Source organism: Artibeus jamaicensis, unplaced genomic scaffold (genome assembly GCF_021234435.1).
Source record: "Artibeus jamaicensis isolate MK-2021 breed Jamaican fruit bat unplaced genomic scaffold, CSHL_Jam_final contig_354, whole genome shotgun sequence".
In the NCBI taxonomy this organism is placed as follows: domain Eukaryota; kingdom Metazoa; phylum Chordata; class Mammalia; order Chiroptera; family Phyllostomidae; genus Artibeus; species Artibeus jamaicensis.
In genome coordinates this window covers 30263698-30284034 of record NW_026521803.1, presented here as the reverse complement: position 1 = coordinate 30284034, position 20337 = coordinate 30263698, and the positions used below count along the sequence as shown (strand labels likewise).

General features: G+C 50.3%; 1 protein-coding gene and 1 pseudogene across 2 annotated transcripts; one reads left to right on the top strand and one right to left on the bottom strand.

Annotated features, from left to right (window-relative positions):
- Positions 1-2308: 2308 nt before the first annotated feature.
- On the bottom strand, positions 2309-6661 carry LOC119063639 (protein FAM118B-like; annotated as a pseudogene).
- A 5864-nt stretch (positions 6662-12525) lies between these two features.
- CXXC1 (CXXC finger protein 1) lies at positions 12526-19338 on the top strand. 2 transcript variants are annotated; one of them, XM_037165038.2, is made up of 15 exons: positions 12527-12743; positions 13533-13651; positions 13754-13854; positions 15116-15351; positions 15443-15619; positions 16006-16032; positions 16109-16354; positions 16521-16628; positions 16776-16960; positions 17255-17462; positions 17539-17649; positions 17790-17839; positions 17988-18084; positions 18667-18819; positions 18938-19338. In XM_037165038.2, exons 1-15 carry the CDS (start codon positions 12741-12743, stop codon positions 19082-19084), a joined length of 1968 nt encoding a protein of 655 aa, XP_037020933.1. In that variant the 5' UTR covers positions 12527-12740; the 3' UTR covers positions 19085-19338. The 2 variants fall into 2 exon arrangements, with proteins under 2 accessions (XP_037020934.1, XP_037020933.1); XM_037165039.2 differs by lacking the exon at positions 16006-16032 and having other exon boundaries at positions 12526-12743.
- Positions 19339-20337: the final 999 nt, after the last annotated feature.

Here is a 20337-nt window from a genome sequence, read left to right as displayed (position 1 = left end):
CCTGGGGTGGTGCTGGGCTCAGGGAAAGCTGAGTCTTCTGTCACTGAGCTGAGGCCCCTCCTGCTCCAGGTGCCTAGTGGGACGGTTCAGGGTTTCTGTTACTGGAAACCCAGCCTCTCCAGTAGTAGCTCAGAGGTTGGGCACTTTTCCATGGGGCTCAGAGATCCGACACGGGACCTACCTTTTGGGGGCCTCCTTTCCAGGATGCCAATTTCTTGGACTGCCTACCGTCTCTGATCAGGGCCCTTCCCACCTGTGCCTTCGTGGAGGCACCCTGCCCCCCACTCTCCCACCTGCTTGTAGAGGGGCATTCCTGCATGCCCAGCCCCCTATAAGCTGCTACAATAAATAACAAAAGTATCCTCAGGTTCAATGAAAGCCCTAACTGCATTGTTTTTAAACTAGATGCAATCTACCTAGGATTAAGGATTACTACTGTGTATAAACTACAGGTTATAAAGAATTGTAATAAGACCCTCGACTTTTCTTTTTCCAATTAAGAAGGCTCTGCCACACCTCGCAGGCTGAAGTGGAGGGAGGAGGGGAAGACAAGGTGAAGACCAGCAGAGTCAGCTACTCCTCTCCAGTAAAAAGTTGTGAGTCCCTCTGTCATCGGTTCCCATGGTGACCCTGCGCCTTCCCTCCCCTCTTGCAGGATACACACAACATGGCAACCAGACTGTCCGGTGCCATAAGTGGATTCCCTAGGCTCTGCAGGTCACTTCAGTCATGGGAATCCTCCCCCTTCAAATGGGACATGGGCAGCAGACCGCAGGAGGCAATGTGACCCTACTGTACCTGATGATCGATGATTGTGGTAAGTGCAGGCGGGCATGCTATCCTGAGCCATAGTTGGCCTCCACCACCAGCCACATCCAGTCTACCTGGACCTGCAGTTAGAATATATCCGAGGAAAGAGTATGGCCTGGAGAGTTGCGTTGAGATTTTGAATATGAGAAAATATAAGAAGTATAATCATAGCCTCTCCCCAACACCACCTCTACCATCACCACACACACCACAAAATTTCCCTGCATTACTTAATCTATGTTTATGAGAATATATATTTAAAGAATGATAATCTGTCATCTTAAAGGTCTTTATAACTAAGGACTCCTTGAAAAGGCACTGTAAGATGGGGAGCAGGTGTCACTGAAGGGCACTGTGGTGGGTGTCACATCTGGGCCCTGACCTGGCCGTTATGCAGCTGTGTGCTCAGCTCTGTGGGAGACACAGCAGTGAATCTGGTAAACTGTGGGAGGTTTCCTCTTCAGGAGACCCATGATTCCTGCCTTCAGAAAGCTTTATAATCTAATTGGGAAAACTTTCCTTGTGCATGAGATCATTACATTTAACAGAGAAGGTGCCCTCACTGGTGTGGCTCAGTGGATTCAGCGCTGACCTGTGAACCAAAGGGTCACTGGCTTGATTCCCGGTCAAAGCACATACCTGGGTTGCAGGCCATGTCCAGTGGGGGCCGCATGGGGGGCAGCCGCACATTGATGTTTCTCTCTCTCTCTTTCTCCCTCCCTTTCCCTCTCTCTGAAAATAAATAAAATCTTTAAAAAAAAACAGAGAAAGAAATGATGTGCTATGTTGTTTGTAGCAGATTTTAGAAGAGAGGGGAGAGAGAAGGAATAATTAAGGGGAAGTGGACAGCCAACACATACAGAAAAAGATTTTGTGATGCTCCGTTTTGTGCCTAGCAAACCTCATTCAACATACAGACCTGCTCCCTCTTCTCTAGGTCCAAGGGCCTTAAAAAACCTGGAACTAGAAAGCAGTAGACTGGAGGCTTCCGCAGACTGTAGGATTCAAGGTGACATTTACAGACCGGCTTTATGAGAGACAACACTGATCCATCTACTCAGAGGCTGGACCATAGAACGATTGCCAGGGCTTGTGTAGAAGTCAGTAGGAACTGGAAAAACCCACCACCAAACCAGAGGAGCAGGCCTGTTCAGTCCTTTGAGCTTATAGAGGAAGCAAGCAAGAAAGGAGGAGAGAGTAGAAAGTTGGTTGGTGTATCTGCTCCAACTGGTGCAAATCCCAGAAGCCCGAGAGTGATAAGTTTGGATATTAGGGGTGGAGGAGCTGGGGTTGGGGTTGGGGGATAGAATTAGGGCCACCGTAAAACAACCTAAACAAGCCATCTTCGTAAATAATATTAAGTGGCTTCTGGGTGAGACCTGGCAGTGTCTCTAAATATTTCCTCAGGGAAACAACAATTGAAAATGTAATGTGAATAAATGAGGAAAGGAACTGCAGTTTGGTGAGTTCTTCTTTATGGACCCAGTACTTTATTTTACTATTGTACTATTTCCCTGTGTGCTGCAGATGAGCCATTTTGCTGACCTCGCACCATCTGTGCTGATCTGCCCTCGTGGAGGGCTCACAGGTCAGTTGCTTAAAATATTCCAGGAGATCTGCATATTCATTTCCATAGGAGATGACTTTAATCACTTTGTCCAGCATGTTTGTTCTTGAACTCATCTACTTCTCTCTGAAACAGCGTGCAATGTTCTCAATCAGATTTATGGTAGACGGCCTCCAGAATAAGGGCTTGATAAGTAATGTCATCCACAGTTAAGCCACACTGGAGGGAAAGAAATGACTTTTCTTCATGGACTTTCTGAATATCTCGTGTGACTTTAGTGTTCCTGACCACATTCTGATACACACCCAGCTTGGTGAAGAGCAGTGTCGTGGGTGTTGGTGTAGACCTTGCCAACATCTGACACACTCAGCTTCCGCTTCTCCTGAGCCCACTTCAGGACCTTTGTCACTTTTAAGTTCAAGGGATTCAAGCTGTTTTTTCTGACCTACTGCATACAGTTTCGGGAGACTGTCAAAATCTGTAGTCACTATGGGGCTTCATTTTTCATCACGTGGAGAACTGAATGAAGTAACTGTTTTCCAGAATCTTCCATCTTTGACTTTAACAGTACTTCATATAAACAGTTTTTGAAAAACAAGGATCAAACATTACTAGTACAAGCAGAGAGTTTCTGAACAAGGGCATGGGCAACAGGAACAAGATTCTTGTCTGCATGGAGACATTCCTGAAATTTTTTGCTCCCTGCATCATCTGGAAGATCATATCAATGGCAGCATCTTGTACGATCTCACCGAACCTTTCCCAGGATGTCAGGCCTGGAATCGGAGGTGCAACCATACCACTAATGTCTGTTCCAAGCACCAGCTCAAGTTCCTGAGTCATCTTAGTTTTTAAGCTTGTAAGTGTTACTGTCAGTATTTAGCTAGAAAAGGTGGTCAAAGGGAACTAGACATTGAGCTGAAGAAACTGGGGAGCATGAGCCTGCTTGCCAGCCGGGAAGCCACAGCTTCACACCCCAGGAAATCCCAGCATTGCTCCACCAAAGGGGTCAGCAGTTCGCCCACCTCACCACCTCAGATGCTGGATTGCGTACTTGAAGTGGGTGAATGTTATGACATGAATTATCTTTCAATAAAGTTGTTTCTTTTAAAAAAGAAAAAGAAAACATAATGAGATAGCCATGACTGGTGTGGCATAGGTGGTTGGGCATTGTCCCGCAAACTGAGAGGTCCCCAGGTCAAATCTGATTAGGACACATGCCTGGGTGCGGGCTTGGTGCTGGTTGGGGCTTAGCTGATCAGTGTTTCTCTCTCATATCAATGTTTCTCTCTCCCCCACACACACCCTAAAAAAATATCTTTTTTGAAAAAATGCAATGAAATAAAATACATTGCCCATGAAATAGACACTTGGAAAAGTTTGGGAGTTCAAAAAAGTTAAACATACTCTTACCATATCACCCTGCAATCCCACTTAGGCATTTACTCAAGAAAAATGAAGTAATTTTAAACAATTATTTATAGTGGTTTTATTCATAACCACCCTAAACCACAAACAACATAGATAGAGCCCTGGCCAGTGGCTGCTGGTTGGAGCATCATCCTGTCCACCAAGAGGCTGCGGTTCAGTCTCTGGTCAGGGGCCTACAGGAGGCAACCAAGCCAACTGATCGTTATTTTTCTCTCTCCCTCCCTGCCTTTCTAAAAAATCAATAATATCCTTGGGTGAAGATTTAAAAAATTAAAATAGATAAAATATGGTACACCCATACAAAGCACTACCGTAGTTAAGGAACTATCGATACATGCACTAACTTGGGTAAATTTCGGAGGCATTAATTCGAGTAAAAGAGGCCTATGTAAAGCATTCGTCTTTAAATCCCAGGAGGTTGCATACCACAAGGTAAGGGAATGTGCAGAGGGGTGTCTTGACTCTGATGGTTGTTACACAACTGAAAGAGCTTGTTCAAATGTATGGAGCTCTGCTGTGAAAGGGGTAGATTTTATTGTGCACAAAGTGTGATAGGTGAACTAAGAATCCAATCAGTCCTGACTACAGGAAAGAGCGCCCATCTCTGTGAATGCAAAGCAGCAGTTGGGAGGCGCAGCCAGGGTGTTCGATGTTACTTTCGATGTGACGCTTCCGATGAATTCAGCTCCCATGTCGATGTGCAGGGAGGCATGGGGAAGAGCTCATAACATGTAAACAGTGGTCAGGTTAGGAAGGACCTCTCTGCCATCTTGGAAGGTGGTCAGCAAAGGGGAACCTGGGACTTCTCCGGACCAAGGCATAGGCGCAAATGCAGCAACTTGAGAGATGGGGCGGTCACTGCACAGATGAGGAAGCGGCTGGTTCCAGAAGTAACTAAGGAGGGGTGAGCCCAAAGGATATAATCACAAGAAAGACAAATGCCACATTTTTAAAATCCAGTTTATGAAGTACAGAACAGGTTACGGGGGCCCTTTATCCCTCCCCAAGGCTAGTAGAAAAGATCTGCTTCCAACTGTCCTCCCACCAAGAACTACCTACATTGTCCCCTTTGCCAGACTGAGGGACATATCTAAAGCCAATCAGCAAAGTGCCTGCTGGATCCCAGATGGGATCAGTAATGTGCACGCAAGTGGCTGCTGCGCTCAGCCCTCGGGTAAAGCACCTCATGTCTGGAACCTGTGTCTGTGCTGTCTGGCACAGTCCGTGCAGGTTTTCACCTGGCACTTTTTCACCTGGTCACTCTGATAAGTAGTACAGTTACTAACATGTTCAATCGAGGTGTTCTAAACACCCGAAAAAGAAGGATCTGGCCCAAAGATTCTTCCTGGGATCAAGGCAGCTCCTTATGTAGTGCTGAGATTAAAATCAGTGGCCTTATTAAGATAGAGTTGTAAGTAATCTTGAAATACTATAATGGTAGAAAAAAATCAGGGACTTTTCTCACGTTTTTTATTAGATCAAAGGAAAAACATGTATTCAAATGAAAATAGTAACCCTTATAGTTGCCATGCTTCTTTGTAGTATTACAAATGATTTCTTTAAAAAAAAAAAAAAGTCCCTTTATATAAGAGCCAGGGGACACTTGCCCTGACGGCCACAGACTCCAGCTGCGGAGGAGGCAGGCTTCTCTGCCTTCTGCTCTGCTCCTCAGTGTGTCACCGCTCTCTGAAGCCCATGACGTCCTTCGCGGCTTCTGTGAGGTCAACCTTGTTCCCATCTAGAGATGCTTCTCCTTCCACTTGTCCCTGGCCTTGAACCAGCTGGCGCAGCTGGGTGACAGCCTCTCCCCACCTGGGGGCAGAGGGTCCAGTCCTTGCTGGGGGTGAGACTGGTAGGTTCTTTATCACACTATCGTCTGTGTTAAAATAACATCTGTTAGGTGGAGCCCAAGGCGCTGCAAGGCCAGTTCTCCTTCAACCACAGACCACAAGAAAAACTGGGTTAGGGGAGCTCCCAGGGCCTGGGGGAAGTGCCCTGCTTTCCTCCAGGGGCCACCCCGGGAGGTCCAGGCACAGTGCGGACAGAGGCCGGGCTTAGGCTACTTGCCTTTATTAGGTAGGGACCCTGGGTAGAATACTTTGGGGTTACCTGGCTAGGGCTGGATCGGTGGATTCAAATCAGAAGGTTGGGGTTTATCCACGTCCCAGTGGGGTCTTATCTAAGGCGTGCATACAGGCGCTGAGAGGCAGGGAAGACGAGGTTGTAGGTGCTGCGGGTGAAGTGTCGGGAATTTACATGTGCGACTCTGGCTGTTACCTTGCGCATGGCCCCTGCATGAGGGGCGAGTATCAGCTTGGAGGGCCTTACGAACCACCTGGCCAAGGGACATGGATGCGGAGGCAGCAGGACCATGGCGTAACTTAGCTCAGCCTTCCACACGCTGACCCAGGTTTTGCAGTGAGAGTGAAGGTCAGCTGGCGGTCGGCTGCAGACCCGGCCCCGGAGGGTGCGCGGCTCCCGTGGGGCATCCTCTGAAGCCACCCGGACTGCGGGCAGCGCCCTGGCACAGGGCCTGGCTCCTGGACAGCAGCCTCCCGCCGCGTGTGCAGGCCCCTCCTGCTCCAGGTGCACGCTGACCACCCAGGGTTGCGGGGTTTCTGTGAGGGAAACCCATCCTCCGAGAAGCAGGTTCGGAGGTTGGACACATGCCCATGGGGCTGAGGGACCCCCGCCAGGCCCGACTTTTGAGGTGCTCCCTTGTGCGATGCTCAGCTGTTCGAGCGCCCATGGTTTCCGGTTGGGACCCCTCCTACCGAGGCCGAGGCCGTAGTGAAGGCACCAGTGCGGCTGCCCTGGGACCCAACGGGCGGGCAGGGGCCCCGTTGCCGCCATCGTGACTCCCGCCATCTCCCGCCGGTCCGAGAGGGGCGTTCCTGCCCTCCCGCCCTTATAGAAGCTGGTACAGTAAACAACAAAATAAGACAGATCTTCAGATGTGCTAAAAAAAAGCCCCTCTAAACACCCCTGGACCCAGATGAGATCTAACCAGAACGTCGTACCCGCAGCAAGATTCCATGAGCTGTATAATTTGTGGCTGTGTTGAGACCTTGCCGCTTCAGAAAGGAAACCCGTGGACTTGGCTCGCCTTCCGGACAGAACCTGGACAACGTCCAGCGAGGGTGCCCTGGACGGAGGAGAGGATCTCGAAGTTTCCGTTTCTCCGCGCCCAGGGGAAGTAAGTATTCTACAGCTGGTTTCGGCATAATCGGTTCCTCCGACGATAACATGTCCAACTTCCGGCGGGACACAAACACACTGCCAACCCGCTCCGCGCACCCCCCCCGTAGCCCATGGCAACGAGAACGCTGCGCCTGGAAGCAGTCCCGCTGGTCGCTGAGATTTGTGGGTAACGGCAGCCGTGGGTCCCAGAGGACCCGAGAATGTGTGGACAACTTCCTGGCTCTCTGGGGCAGGGATTGGTGAAACTCCTCACCTTCCTTCTCAGCAAAGGTAACAGGTGAAGGGTTGGAGGGAGGTGGGAGGAGAAAGCGGAAAGAAGGGAGTTAATGACCTGGGTCTTAGACCCTGGAAATTTGGCCGGTGGCCCATTTGTAGGCCCAGCTTAAGACCTGCAGCCCAGTTTAAGACCCTCAGTCAGGGCTGGTGTTAAGAGGAAAGGGTGACAGCCCATGTCTGTGGATTGGAAGATTTCAAATTGTTACCATGGCAGTGCCCCCTAAATTGCTCTAGGGATTCAACCCAAGTACCAAAGTCTCAGCTGACTTCCTTGCAAAATTAAACAAGCTCATCATAAAATATGTATGGAAATTTAAGGGACTGAGAGTAGCCAAAACGATATCCAAAAAGAACAACAGCCCAAGCTGGTATGGGTCAGTGGACTGAGTGCAGACCTCTGAACTAAAGTGTTATGGGTTCCATTCCCAGTCAGGACACATGCCTGGGTTGTGGGCCTGGTCCCCAATAGAAGGTGTGTGAGAGGCAACCACATATCGGATGTTTCTCCCTCCCTTCCCCTCTAAAAGAAATAAATAAAATCTTAAAAAAATAAAAAAGAACAACAAAGTTGGAGGATTCACACTTCCTGATTTCAAAACTGACTACAAAGGTACAGTGACCAAGGCACAGATATGTAGCACTGGCGCGGGACAGACATGTAATCAATGGAATGGGATTGAAAATCCCAAAATGAACCCTCACATTTACTGACAAGTGACTTTTGGCAAAGTGCTATAACTACTCAGAGTCAACAAATCATGCTGGGACAACTGGATACTCATATGCATAAAAATGAAGTCAGACCCCTACTTCACACCACGGAGAAAACTCAGAATTGGTCTTTTAACTCAGTGAACCAAAGACCTAAATGTAGGAGCTTAAGCTATAAAACTCTTAGAAGGAAACATAAATGTGAATCTTTGGGACCTTGGATTTGGCAATGGTTTCCTAGATGTAACACTAAAAGCACAAGTGATAAAAGAAAAAATAGATAAACTGGACATCATCAAAATTAAAAACTTTTATGTGTCAAAGAACACCATCAAGAAAGTGAAGAGATGATCTACAGAATGGGAGAAAACATTTGCAAATCATATATCTGATAAGCAACATATATCCAGATATTTAGAAATATTACATTCTTGGCTCAGTGGATTGAGCATCGGCCTGTGAACCTAAAGGTCATTGGTTCAATTCCTCATCAGGACACGTGCCTGGATTGCTAGCCAGGTTCCCAGTTAGGGGTGTGCAAGAGGCAACGAACTGATGCTTCTTTCACACACTGATGTTTCTCTACCTCTCTTTGTCCACTCCCTTCTCTCTTAATCTTTACAAATCATAATTTTTTTATTATTAAGAACAAATAACAAAAAAGGGCAAAGGATCAAAGAAGATAGAGCTGGTCAAAGAAGATATAAAAATGACCGATAAGCACCTGGGAAGATGTGCCACATCATTACCAATCAAGGAAATGCAAATCAAAACCACAATGAGATACCACTTCACACCCTCTAGCAAGGCTGTAAAACAAAAAAACGATAATAAATGTTGGTGAGGATGCGGAGAAATGAGAACCCTCACACACTGCTCTGGAAATATAAAATGGCACAGTCACTGTGGAAAACAGTTACACGTGGGGATACCGTAGGACCCAGCAATTCCACTCTTAGTTACATACTCAGCAGAAATGAAATACATGTTTATCGTTCTGTGCATGATGGGCTCCGTGCACCCCTCCTGTGCTGCAGGTGAAGGACTTTATTCTTGGTAGGATATGGTCATCTACTTGGGGCAGTAGAGTCGGTCAAGTGCCATATGATGCACATGCTTTAAGCAGAACAAAGAATTACATGTTGAGTCTGACACAAGAAACGTATCTCACACAAACGTGGGGGACCAATGACCCATTATTGAAGCTGATCTTGCTTTGTCTCTTCTCTATGTAGGTGAAGCTTATTCCATCCAGGGCCTCCTGTGTCATGTATTTCTTGGTGACTCCAACACCTACAAACGACAGGGTGGGTTGACGTCCTGGGGCTGATCCTCCTGGTGACAGATATTGGGACACTATTTGCTGTCCTTGTGGCAGGAGTGCTGCCCTGGAGGTAGAAACAGATGCTATTGCCTCTACATCAGCAAACCATAGGATGCAATGTGATACTTACAGACCAGCTTTGTGAGGGATAGACACCAACCAACTCAGGGGCTGGACCAGAGGTTGGCTTCTAGGGATTGTGTGACAATCAACAGTAAGAGGAGAAGTCTACCACAAAACCAGAGGAGCAGGCTTTTGTGCTTTTAAGGAAGTAAGTGGGAACTCTCATGATATGAGTTTTTCTGTCTCGTTTTTCTGTATGTTGCCTCCAGTAGAACATTTATATAAGCTATATAAAAGAGTATTAACCGTTTTCTTATGTATTTTCAGCAATCATATACAGTCAGACTATATAGGAATCCCAAAGAACAGGTATAACTGTTATTAAGACTAATATTAACAGCGAAGTAAAGATTCTCAGGCACCAAAGAATATGGCACAAAGTCCAGAGAGAGCTTACCAGACATTGTCGGAACCGCGGCGGCTTCCCACAGCACAGGCCCTTCTCTATGGTCCCTCTCTCGGGGTGCACCCACTCCACGGCATCTGCTCTTCTCCTTGGTTGCTCCCACAGGCTTCTCTGGGATCCACTGCTTTACCACACTGGATGCCTTGTGGCTCCTCTCTCTGCCACTCTGGATTCAGGGATCCAAAACTATGATCACCACATTGGCTATTTTGGAGCTAAAGAGGGTTCAGTCTCTTGGGAGCTTGCTGTAAAACGAAGCAGATACCAACACAGCATCTCTTACTTAACCAGCAGAGATTTTGTTCAGACTCTCAGTTTGTGTGATCTGGTGAAAAAGCTGAAATTAAAAGCAACCACTCATTTTTTTTTCTTCTCCTTTTCCTGAATTATCTCAACCCTTACTTACCCACTTTGAGGATTTTCTAAGAACAACAGCTCAGATGAAGTCAGGATCCACTACTTAAAGCAAGGAGGCTCAGGATATCAAGTGAAGACTCACCAAGTTTACCCAATGAAAAAGTGGAGAGTTGTGAGCCTTTTGCTTATACCTAGCTCCAGGTCCAGGACCACAGGGCAGTCCTGGGTGGGCTGCTTCAGAATCCTGCTGACTACGCCAAGTAAACGTCAACATAAGAAACATCCAAACCTGTAGAGAACTTTTATGAGTTTATTTGTGCCAAACCTGTGACAATAGCCAGGAAGCAAGATCTCAAATGCTTTGGTGAATGTCAAGTTTGAAGTATCTTTTATGCATTTGAAACTAAGAAGGCCATGTAAGATTACATGAAGGTGGGAGAGAACAAGGCAAGGACTAAATTACAGAACATTTAACAGGACTATGTGCCCTTGTGAGAGAGGTTAAGCTTATGTCAGAGGCATGTTAACACAGATGCATTACAACAAGGGGTAGGGCAGGGTTTGCTTTACATTGACAGGTAAAGGCCAATGTTTCCTTTATTTGTCAGTGTTTCCCTCTCTCCCTTTCTAAAGAAAGAAGTAAATAAGATCTTAAAAAAATAAAATAAAATAAATAAAAGCAAATTAAACCCCACACAGAAGGGAGTCATAATAAAGATTAAAGTAGAAATTAAGGAAATAGAGATGAAAAAAAACAATGAAAGAATACATTCTTTGAAAAGATTTAAATTTTTTTCAAATTTCTTTTTGAAGATCTAATTTGTTTTTAGAGAGCGGAGAGGGTGGGGGACAGAGAGGGAGAGGAGAGGACAGCAATGTGAGAGAGAAACATTGATCCGTTTCCTCTTGTGGGGCCGGGACTGGGGAACTGCCAGGAAACCCAGGCATGTGCCAGGACCAGGAACGGAACCAGCAAACTTTCGTTTTGCAGGCTGACGCTCAGTCCACTGAGCCACACCAGCCAGGGCTAAAGAGCTTTTTTTTAAAGAGGAGGAAGTCAAAGAACCTGTGTTGTAACCCTGTGTCTCAGGGTCGGTGACAGTGTGGAGGGGACCATGAGAAAAATGGTTTAGGAAAGGTGCAGCATAGTCCTCAGCGGTGAATAAGTTGCTACTGTGACCAGAGCCAGGAATTACAGAAAAACTGCCAGTCAAGGGTGAAAACTCCCATTTCCCCCAGACGCATCTCCTCAAAATAAAGTCCTGCCTCTGAATGTGGATATTGACTACGACCACCACTCCCACAGCTACTTATTTGGGGGGCTTGGGGCGGTGCTGGCGAGAAAGAGAAGGGGGATAACAAGCGTTGCTTATAAAATAACACTGACACGTTGTATCTCATTTGACTGCCATGGTCGCCCAGGTGAGAGCATTACCCTTGAGGGGCCATGGAACCCTGACCCGTACAGATTTTCTTTACATAATTTAAATTAAAAATAATATATTAACTTTTATATTGGAGAAATTGTTCGATATGTATGAAATGAGAACCAAAGTGGACATCATCAGGAACCAGCAAATCTACATTCTGCCGGCAGCGGTGGCGGCGCCTCAGCCGCCAGGGGAGGACTCAGTGAAGCCGACTGTAAAAGATTTCAAATCCACTTTGGTCCAGCCACTCCTCACCAGCAACGACCAGGCCACCATTGTTTATGGCCTCCCAGGGTTGTTCTGGACTAATTCTAGGGATGCCAGTGGTCTTGAAAAGGCCCAGAGGCTGAGCCGTGCCAGGCCTGGCTGAGGAACTGCGAGGAACGAGAACGGGAAAGAGTGGCGGGAAGTGATGTCGGAGACACGAGAGTGCGGCTGGTTGGCCTCACAGCGCGACTTTCTGCCAGAACACTATTCAAAAGTGCCAAAGGGAAAAGTGATCGGAAAAATGAGTGCGACTTGATCTTGGAAGTGTTTCACAAGCGGCCGCTTTCCCTGTGAACTCAGCAGCACAAGAGTGTGGAATCGACTCCCAACACAGCGTCGCCCCCGTGGAAGCCGCAAACTGGACGCTGCCAAGTGCTACCTGTGAACATAGAAACTCGGCCATCTTACGGAATCAGATTCCAATATGATGGCGTTTGTATCAAAGTCTTGCAGTGGGTGCGGCCATATTGCCTTCAACTTCGAGTCCGTACAAGCGGCCACCCTACGGACTCAACCGACAAGGTGGCGGCTTCCTCAGGAAAGCAACTGTAGGGCACGGCCATGTTTCCTGCGAACGTACGGAGTCGGGTGCCGTACGGCCCCGGTAACCAAGATGGCGGCGCCTGAGAGACCGCCGGGGCTTTATTGGGGCGACACCTTGGTCGTCGCGTAGTTGACGCACTGAACCTGCGTAATAGGGGTACGGTGCCCGGGAGGCGCGACGAGAAGCGGAAGTAGTAGTGGGCACTTTTGCAACCGCCGCGGACGCTGAGTGAATCAGTGCAGGTTCACGGGTCGCTGGCGGGGGTCGCGAAGGGGTTCGCCAGTAGTTGAGAGATGGTGAGTACCGGGTCCAAGGACAGCGTCGGTGTAGAGGTTAGGGCAGTTGGTTACGGTGGGGTTCATCTGCAGACGCGTGGGGGTCTGTGTTCAACCCTAAGGGGAGTCTGTGAGCAAATTGTGAGGTCCTGTGGGGAGCCTTAATTGGGCTCTGTGGGCAGAATAGTGGGGAGCTGGTGGTCCTATTTTCTCCCGATGTATGAACCATCTGGGAGGTCTGTGATGAGCCACTGTGGGAGTCCGTAATAGAAGTTTAGTGGGATCACTGATGGTAGTTCCTTGGGCGTCCGGATGAGGGATTCGTTTGGTGGAGAGAAGGGGTGTGCGATGAGCCGCACTGGGTAGCCTGTAGGGTGCCGTGGCGACTTTGAATCGAGGGATCCGTGCGGAAACCACGAGGGCGGCGGGGTGTGTGGGGTTAATGACAGGGGATCTGTTGGGAACTGTGACAGGAAGTCCGGATAAATTAGGTCGTGTTGGTGAGAGCCTGCAATGGGGGTCTGTGAGGAGCCACGATGTGGGCAGTCCGGGTGAGTGTTAGGTGTTTGTAACGAGTGTGTGGATAGAGTGCTGGGGTGTCCGTGGGGTAAGCGTGGGAGGCCTGGGGCAGAGCGATGGGGTTTATAAGAAGAGTAATGGGGTGTCAGGGATGAATGGTGAGGTGGCGTCTGTAGGGAGCATAGTGGGGAGATTTATGAGGAGTGGGGACACCTTTTGGCAGGGTGTTGGGGTCTGTGGTGAGCCATGATGGGGGTTCTCTAAGGAGCCATAATGCGGGGTATCCCACAGGAGGGGGATGGCTCAGACCCAGAGCCCCCAGATGCTGGCGAGGACAGCAAGTCGGAGAATGGGGAGAACGCGCCCATCTACTGCATATGCCGCAAACCAGACATCAATTGCTTCATGATGTGAGCCGGGGGAAAGGTGGGCGGGGCTGACATCTGTCAAGGTTGGGGGAGGCCGGTGGGTCCGACCCCTCACATCTCCGCCACTCGCTCCATCCTCTGCAGCGGCTGTGACAACTGCAATGAGTGGTTCCATGGGGACTGCATCCGGATCACTGAGAAGATGGCCAAGGCCATCCGGGAGTGGTACTGTCGGGAGTGCCGAGGTGAGGGGTGGAATGGACAGGGCAGGCAGGTGGGGCTTAGAGGGAGTAGGAGGAGCCATAACGGGAGGGAGGCTGGGTCGTGGGGAGTAGCAATAATATTCATTTGGCCAAAAAGTTTGTTTGCTTTTTTGGGGGGGGGGGTAAGAGAGCTCTAGTAGCGCTTAGTTGTCTTTAACTTCATTGGAAACAATTTTGTTAGATTGTGACAGCAATCAAGTCAGCATGCATTTTTTAAAAAAACTCGCTGGTGTGGCTCAGTGGATTGAGCACCAGCCTGTGAACCAAAAGGATCTCCAGTTCGATTCCCAGTCAGGGCACATTCCTGGGTTCTGGGCCTGGTCTCAAGTAAGGGGCATGGAAGAGGCAACCACACATCAATGTTTCTCTCCCTTTCTCTCCCTTCACCTCTCTAAAAAGAAATAAATACATAAAACATCAAAATTGGAAAGTTTTCTGTAGCCATTTTAGTATTGAAGATGGAAGAAAATATACAACATTTTTGGCATATTATGCTTTATTATTTCCTTTTTTCTTTTTAGATTTTATTTATTTATTTTCAGAGAGAGGGGAAAAAGAGGAAGAGAGAGGGAGAGAAACATTGATCAGTTGCATCTCACATGCCCCCAACTGGGGACCGGGCCACAACCCAGGCGTGTGCCCTGACTGGGAATCAAACCAGCAACCTTTTGGTTCACAGGATGACACTCAATCCCCTGAGCCATATGAGCCAGAGTACTTTATTATTTCAAGAAAGGTAAAAACGCAACTGAAACACAAAAAAAGATTTGCACTCCACATGGAGAAGGTGCTGTGACTGATTGAATATGTCAAAAATGGTTTGTGAAGTTTCGTGCCAGAGTTTTCTCAGTGGATGATGCTCTGTAGTCGGGTAAACCATTTGAAGTTGATAGTGATCAGATCGAGACATTGAGAACGACGAACGTTATACCATGTGGGAGATAGCTGACATAATCAAAATATCCTAATCAATGAAGTTATTGGTGAAAATGAAAACTGTGTCTTTTATTTTACATAAAAACTTCAATGGACTTTTTGGCCAACCCAGTATGTCTGTGGGCAGAGTGATTGTTCTGTGGTGAGCCATAATAGAGGGTCTCATTGGAGGGGGCAGGCTGTGCCCTAGAATGGGGGGACTAGAGCAATTGGGTGGGACAGAAGAGGAGAGAAGAGGAAGAAAGAGTTCTGGGACCATTCAAGTTCCCCAGTGCCAACCTCCTGTGGTCCACCTTCTGCCCCACAGAGAAAGACCCCAAGCTGGAGATCCGCTATCGGCACAAGAAATCAAGGGAACGGGACAGCAATGAGCGAGACGGCAGTGAGCCCCGGGATGAGGGTGGAGGGCGCAAGAGGCCTACCCCGGATCCAGACCTGCAGCGCCGGGCGGGGTCAGGGACAGGGGTTGGGGCCATGCTTGCTCGGGGCTCTGCCTCGCCCCACAAATCCTCTCCACAGCCCTTGGTGGTCACACCCAGCCAGGTGAGTGGCTGCAGTGGCTGGGATATGTAAGGTGATCCTGTTTCGGGCCCTACTTGGGTTCTTGATTTGTGTTCCGGGCACCTTCCCTCAGCATCACCAGCAGCAGCAGCAGATCAAACGGTCAGCCCGCATGTGCGGCGAGTGTGAGGCCTGCCGGCGCACTGAGGACTGTGGCCATTGCGACTTTTGCCGGGACATGAAAAAGTTTGGGGGCCCCAACAAGATCCGCCAGAAGTGCCGGCTGCGTCAGTGCCAGCTACGGGCCCGGGTGAGCATGGGCAGAGCAGGGCAGGGTCAAATTAGGGGGCCGGTGTGTTCCAAGAAGAGCTGATTGAGGCTAGGATTGGTGGGCCAGGTGGAGTGGTCCCTAATTGCATATAGGTAGGTGGAAAGGAGCCTGGCCTGTCCAGATGAATGGGGCATGACCAAGAGTGCTGGGCTAGCAGGGAGCCCCCCAACCTCAGGTCGACAGGGTACAACTAGGTGTTTCTAGGTAGTCAGGTATGTCAGGCAGGTAGGGCATGGCCAAGCATGTCCGGCTATCAGGGTTGGGGCATGCAGATGTGCCTGGGGAGGCAAGGTAGGGTAAACTGGTGGGGCTAGGCACCCTCCATCTACCTGGGGCTGACCTGGGCCTTCCTCCTGCTGGCACAGGAATCGTACAAGTACTTCCCGTCCTCGGTGAGTCCAGCCTTCCAGGTGGGGCAGGGCATGCGGGCAGGTTGTTCAGGGCCAGTCCTGAGATTCTGCCCTGCAGCTCTCGCCAGTGACGCCTTCAGAGTCCCTGCCAAGGCCTCGCCGGCCACTGCCCACCCAGCAGCAGCCACAGCCATCACAGAAGCTGGGACGCATTCGTGAGGACGAGGGGACAGTGGCATCATCAGTAATCAAGGATCCACCTGAGGCTACAGCCACACCTGAACCACTCTCAGATGAGGATCTACCCCTGGACCCTGACCTGTATCAGGACTTCTGTGCAGCGGCCTTTGATGACCACGGCCTGGTGAGCAGGCGGAGCATCCCATGGTGGAAGGGTGGAGGTTGCAGAAGCAGAGTACCCATAATGAAAAGAGAGGAGGCAGAGGGTATGGAAGGCTAATTTGGGAACTGAGTAGGTGGTGGGGTAGTCCTGAGTGGGGCAAGTGGGTCAGTGTATGCCTCACTTGTAGCCCTGGATGAGCGACACAGAGGAGTCCCCATTCCTGGACCCTGCGCTGCGAAAGAGAGCAGTGAAAGTGAAGCACGTGAAGCGTCGGGAAAAGAAGTCTGAGAAGAAGGTGTTGGAGAGGGTGACATGGCTGTGGGAAGGTGGAGGGCAGGGGCTGAGTGGGGCAAGAGCCAAAAAGGGGCGGGACGCAGGGGGAGACAGGGGTCTGGGGCTGATTTCAACTCCACTCCAACTCCTGACCTGCCACGTCCCATAGAAGGAAGAGAGATACAAACGGCATCGACAGAAGCAGAAGCACAAGGACAAATGGAAACATCCGGAGCGAGCTGATGTTAAGGATCCTGCATCCCTACCACAGTGCCTGGGACCTGGGTGTGTGCGCCCTGCACAGCCTGGCTCCAAGTATTGCTCAGATGACTGTGGCATGAAGCTGGCAGCCAAGTGAGTCGTTCTTCAAGGGTTCAAGGGAGTCAGCGAGTACAGGATAGGGCTTGACAAGATTCTTCTATGTCAGTTACCTGTCCATCATTCAGTTAAACAAGCACCCACCTATCTGTCCACCTGTCCGTCCACCACTCAGTTACTCATCTGCCAGTCCATCTACCATTCAGTCACCTGTTTTCTTACCTTTTACCATTTAGTCATCCATCCATTCTGCCCTTTTTGGCTTACCCCACTTAATCATCTTGTTGCCTGCCACCTTTCTACCTGCATTCAAACGACTGCTTCCTGTAGCCGCATCTACGAGATCCTCCCCCAGCGCATCCAGCAGTGGCAGCAGAGCCCCTGCATTGCTGAGGAGCATGGTAAGAAGCTCCTTGAACGCATTCGCCGTGAGCAGCAAGGTGCCCGCACCCGCCTTCAGGAAATGGAGCGCAGATTCCATGAACTTGAGGCCATCATTGCACGTGCCAAGCAGCAGGCTGTGCGAGAGGATGAGGAGGTGAGCAAGCACAGGCATGGCGATGTGGGACCTGGTACCTGTTTCTGCCTGGCCTCATTCTTTCCATCCCATGCAGAGCAACGAGGGTGACAGTGACGACACGGACCTGCAAATCTTCTGCGTCTCCTGTGGGCACCCCATCAACCCACGTGTTGCCTTGCGCCACATGGAGCGCTGCTACGCCAAGGTCAGGGTGTCAGCCTGAGAGGGCAGATGGTGTGGGAACATCATTGGGTTCTTGAAGAACGGATGTGCTGTCTGGGTGCTGTCTTGGGAGGGCATGCAGCACATATCCACAGTTCCCTCTATTTGTGTTCATCCTTCCAGTATGAGAGCCAGACGTCCTTTGGGTCCATGTACCCCACGCGAATTGAAGGGTGAGTGTGGGTAATGCGGAGCTAGTACAGGGAGATTAAGGCTAGGGTCAGAAGTAAAATGTAGGGGCAGGATATTGTGATGGGCAAGGATAGGTGGGCCCCCTTCCATTTCTCCCTTCACTACCCTCTTTTTACTTCAACCCCCCAGGGCCACACGACTCTTCTGTGATGTCTACAATCCTCAGAGCAAGACATACTGTAAGCGGCTCCAGGTGTTGTGTCCGGAGCACTCACGGGACCCCAAAGTAAGGTTTTCCCTCAGTTCCCCACGTTCTGTCACTCCTCCCTTCTTCACTGCCCCACATTTATCTCTTCCTTTCCCCCTCCCCTCCTTCCTTTCCTTTCCCTACCTGACCACTCTCATAACTGCCATGTTCCCTGCCTCATCACCCTTTATTCCTCCTTTTTCCTGTCTTATCACCTCCTATTCCTCCTCCTTTCCTTGCCTCTTTAGCTTCTACGCCTCCCCTTTTCCGTTCCTCTCCACTGTCCCCTGAACTCTCTACTCCTTCCCTCCTTTCTCCCTTCCTAATTCCTCATTCTTTTTCTTTTTTTTCTTGGAGAGTGGGAGGAAAGGGGGGAGAGAGGGAGAGAAACACTGATGTGAAAGGGAAACATCCATCAGTTGACTCTTGTACTCATCCATGCTAACCCAGGATCAAACTTGCAACCTAGGCACCTCCCCTGACCAAGAATCCAACCCCTAACTTTTTGGTTTACTGGACTATGCTCCAACCGACTGATCCACTCCAGCCAGGGCCCCATCCCCATTCTTATCCTCCTTCCTTACCACACCCCATTAATGTCCATGTCCTCAATCCCTGCAGGTGCCAGCCGATGAGGTATGCGGGTGCCCCCTTGTGCGTGATGTTTTTGAGCTCACAGGTGAATTCTGCCGCCTGCCCAAGCGCCAGTGCAACCGCCATTACTGCTGGGAGAAGTTGCGGCGAGCTGAAGTGGACTTGGAGCGTGTGCGTGTGGTAGGTTTGGAGCGTGTGCGTGTGGTAGGAGCGTGTGCGTGTGCGTATGCTGGAGGAGGCCAGGGTGAGGCGGGTCATCCAGAGCTCCATGTCATGACTCCTTCTGCTCCCCTGGCAGTGGTACAAGCTGGATGAGCTGTTTGAGCAAGAACGCAATGTACGCACAGCCATGACAAACCGGGCAGGATTACTGGCCCTGATGCTGCACCAAACCATCCAGCATGACCCACTCACCACCGACCTGCGCTCCAGTGCAGACCGTTGAGCCTCATCTGCTCAGACATCCTCACAGCCTGCATTCCTCCATTTGTCTTTCTCCAGTGGTCCCTCGGTTTCTCATTGTGCCCATCCACCATTTGACGGCCCATCTGCCTTTACCAGATGGTCTCAAAATGCCCTCCTGTCCTTGTCTGGCCTGTTTCTCCACCTCCATCTTCTGTGACCAGGTGGAACGGTGCAGTCTGCTCGCCCTTGCTTCATTTTCCCCTGGTTTTGTTAATAAAATTTTGAAGAACCAAACTTTGGTCTCCAAACTTTACCTAGTTGCATCTGAATTCTCAAACCGCCCCCCCGCGGGGGATAGAAGGGCCAGTGTATGTGTAGGCTGTGAGTACACACAGCTGGCACCCTCTAGATGCCGGTTCTCCCCGTGGGCTGTGGGGATATGACCTGCTGCGCGAGAGCCCAGTGATCTATATTCACCGCCTCATTTTGAGACAGTGGGAATACAGTCGTCGCTCTTTCAGTGTGGCTCATTTATCACCCTGTGTGAACGTTGATGTTCTCTAGACCAGAAGTGTAGTCAACCATGGGCACAAGGCCCCCTCTTTTCTCACAACCCCCTCTCTTTGGGCATGCATGCAGAAAAAGTCCACTGACTGTCCCAGGACCTCCACCCGGCCGGCCATGGTTGTCCGGTCCAGGACAGACTCGCACTCAGCGGTTGGTTGCCGCGACCTGGCCTGTTTACTTCTAGTGCGGCACCGCCCCCTTCCCCAGTTCCCGCGGAAGGAGCGGGGGCCAGCGCGCGCCGCCAATTGTCTCCGCGCGCTCCAGCAACTGTGCAGCGGAGTGGAGAGAGCGGGACACAATAGTCCTGGGGAACAGTTTCCGCAGGGACTGGAGAGCACTGGCGCGACCTAGGCGAGAGGTGGGAGAGGAGGGCTCCGGCACAGCCCCAGTCTTCCTCGCTCCTACCCCGGGCTATCCCGGGTTACTCGTGGAGACCATCTAGGCAACCGTGAACGCAGGGCCATCCCCAACCCTCCACGCCCACTTCGGTTGGGATCGGAAAGCGCAGGCGCGAACGAGGTGGGCGGAGTGGCGAGAACTAACGGGGGGCGAAGCGAGAAGCGTTGGGGCTGCGGGTCTCTTATAGGTACGCGAGGGTAGTTGGGCTTCAGCACGCAAGCGCAGCCAGAACGGCAGGTGGGCGCGCACCGCTGCGGGGCGTAGCACGCAGGCGCGGGATCCTCCCTATTAAGGGCAAGCGCCAACCCAGCATTAGCGCGCAGGCGT

Bases quoted from the DNA above. Each gene is read 5' to 3' on its own strand.
- CXXC1 (XM_037165038.2), top strand. The intron at 16,355-16,520 runs GTGAGCAGGCGG...CCTCACTTGTAG, and splicing joins CCTTTGATGACCACGGCCTG to CCCTGGATGAGCGACACAGA. The intron at 17,650-17,789 runs GTCAGGGTGTCA...TCATCCTTCCAG, and splicing joins TGGAGCGCTGCTACGCCAAG to TATGAGAGCCAGACGTCCTT.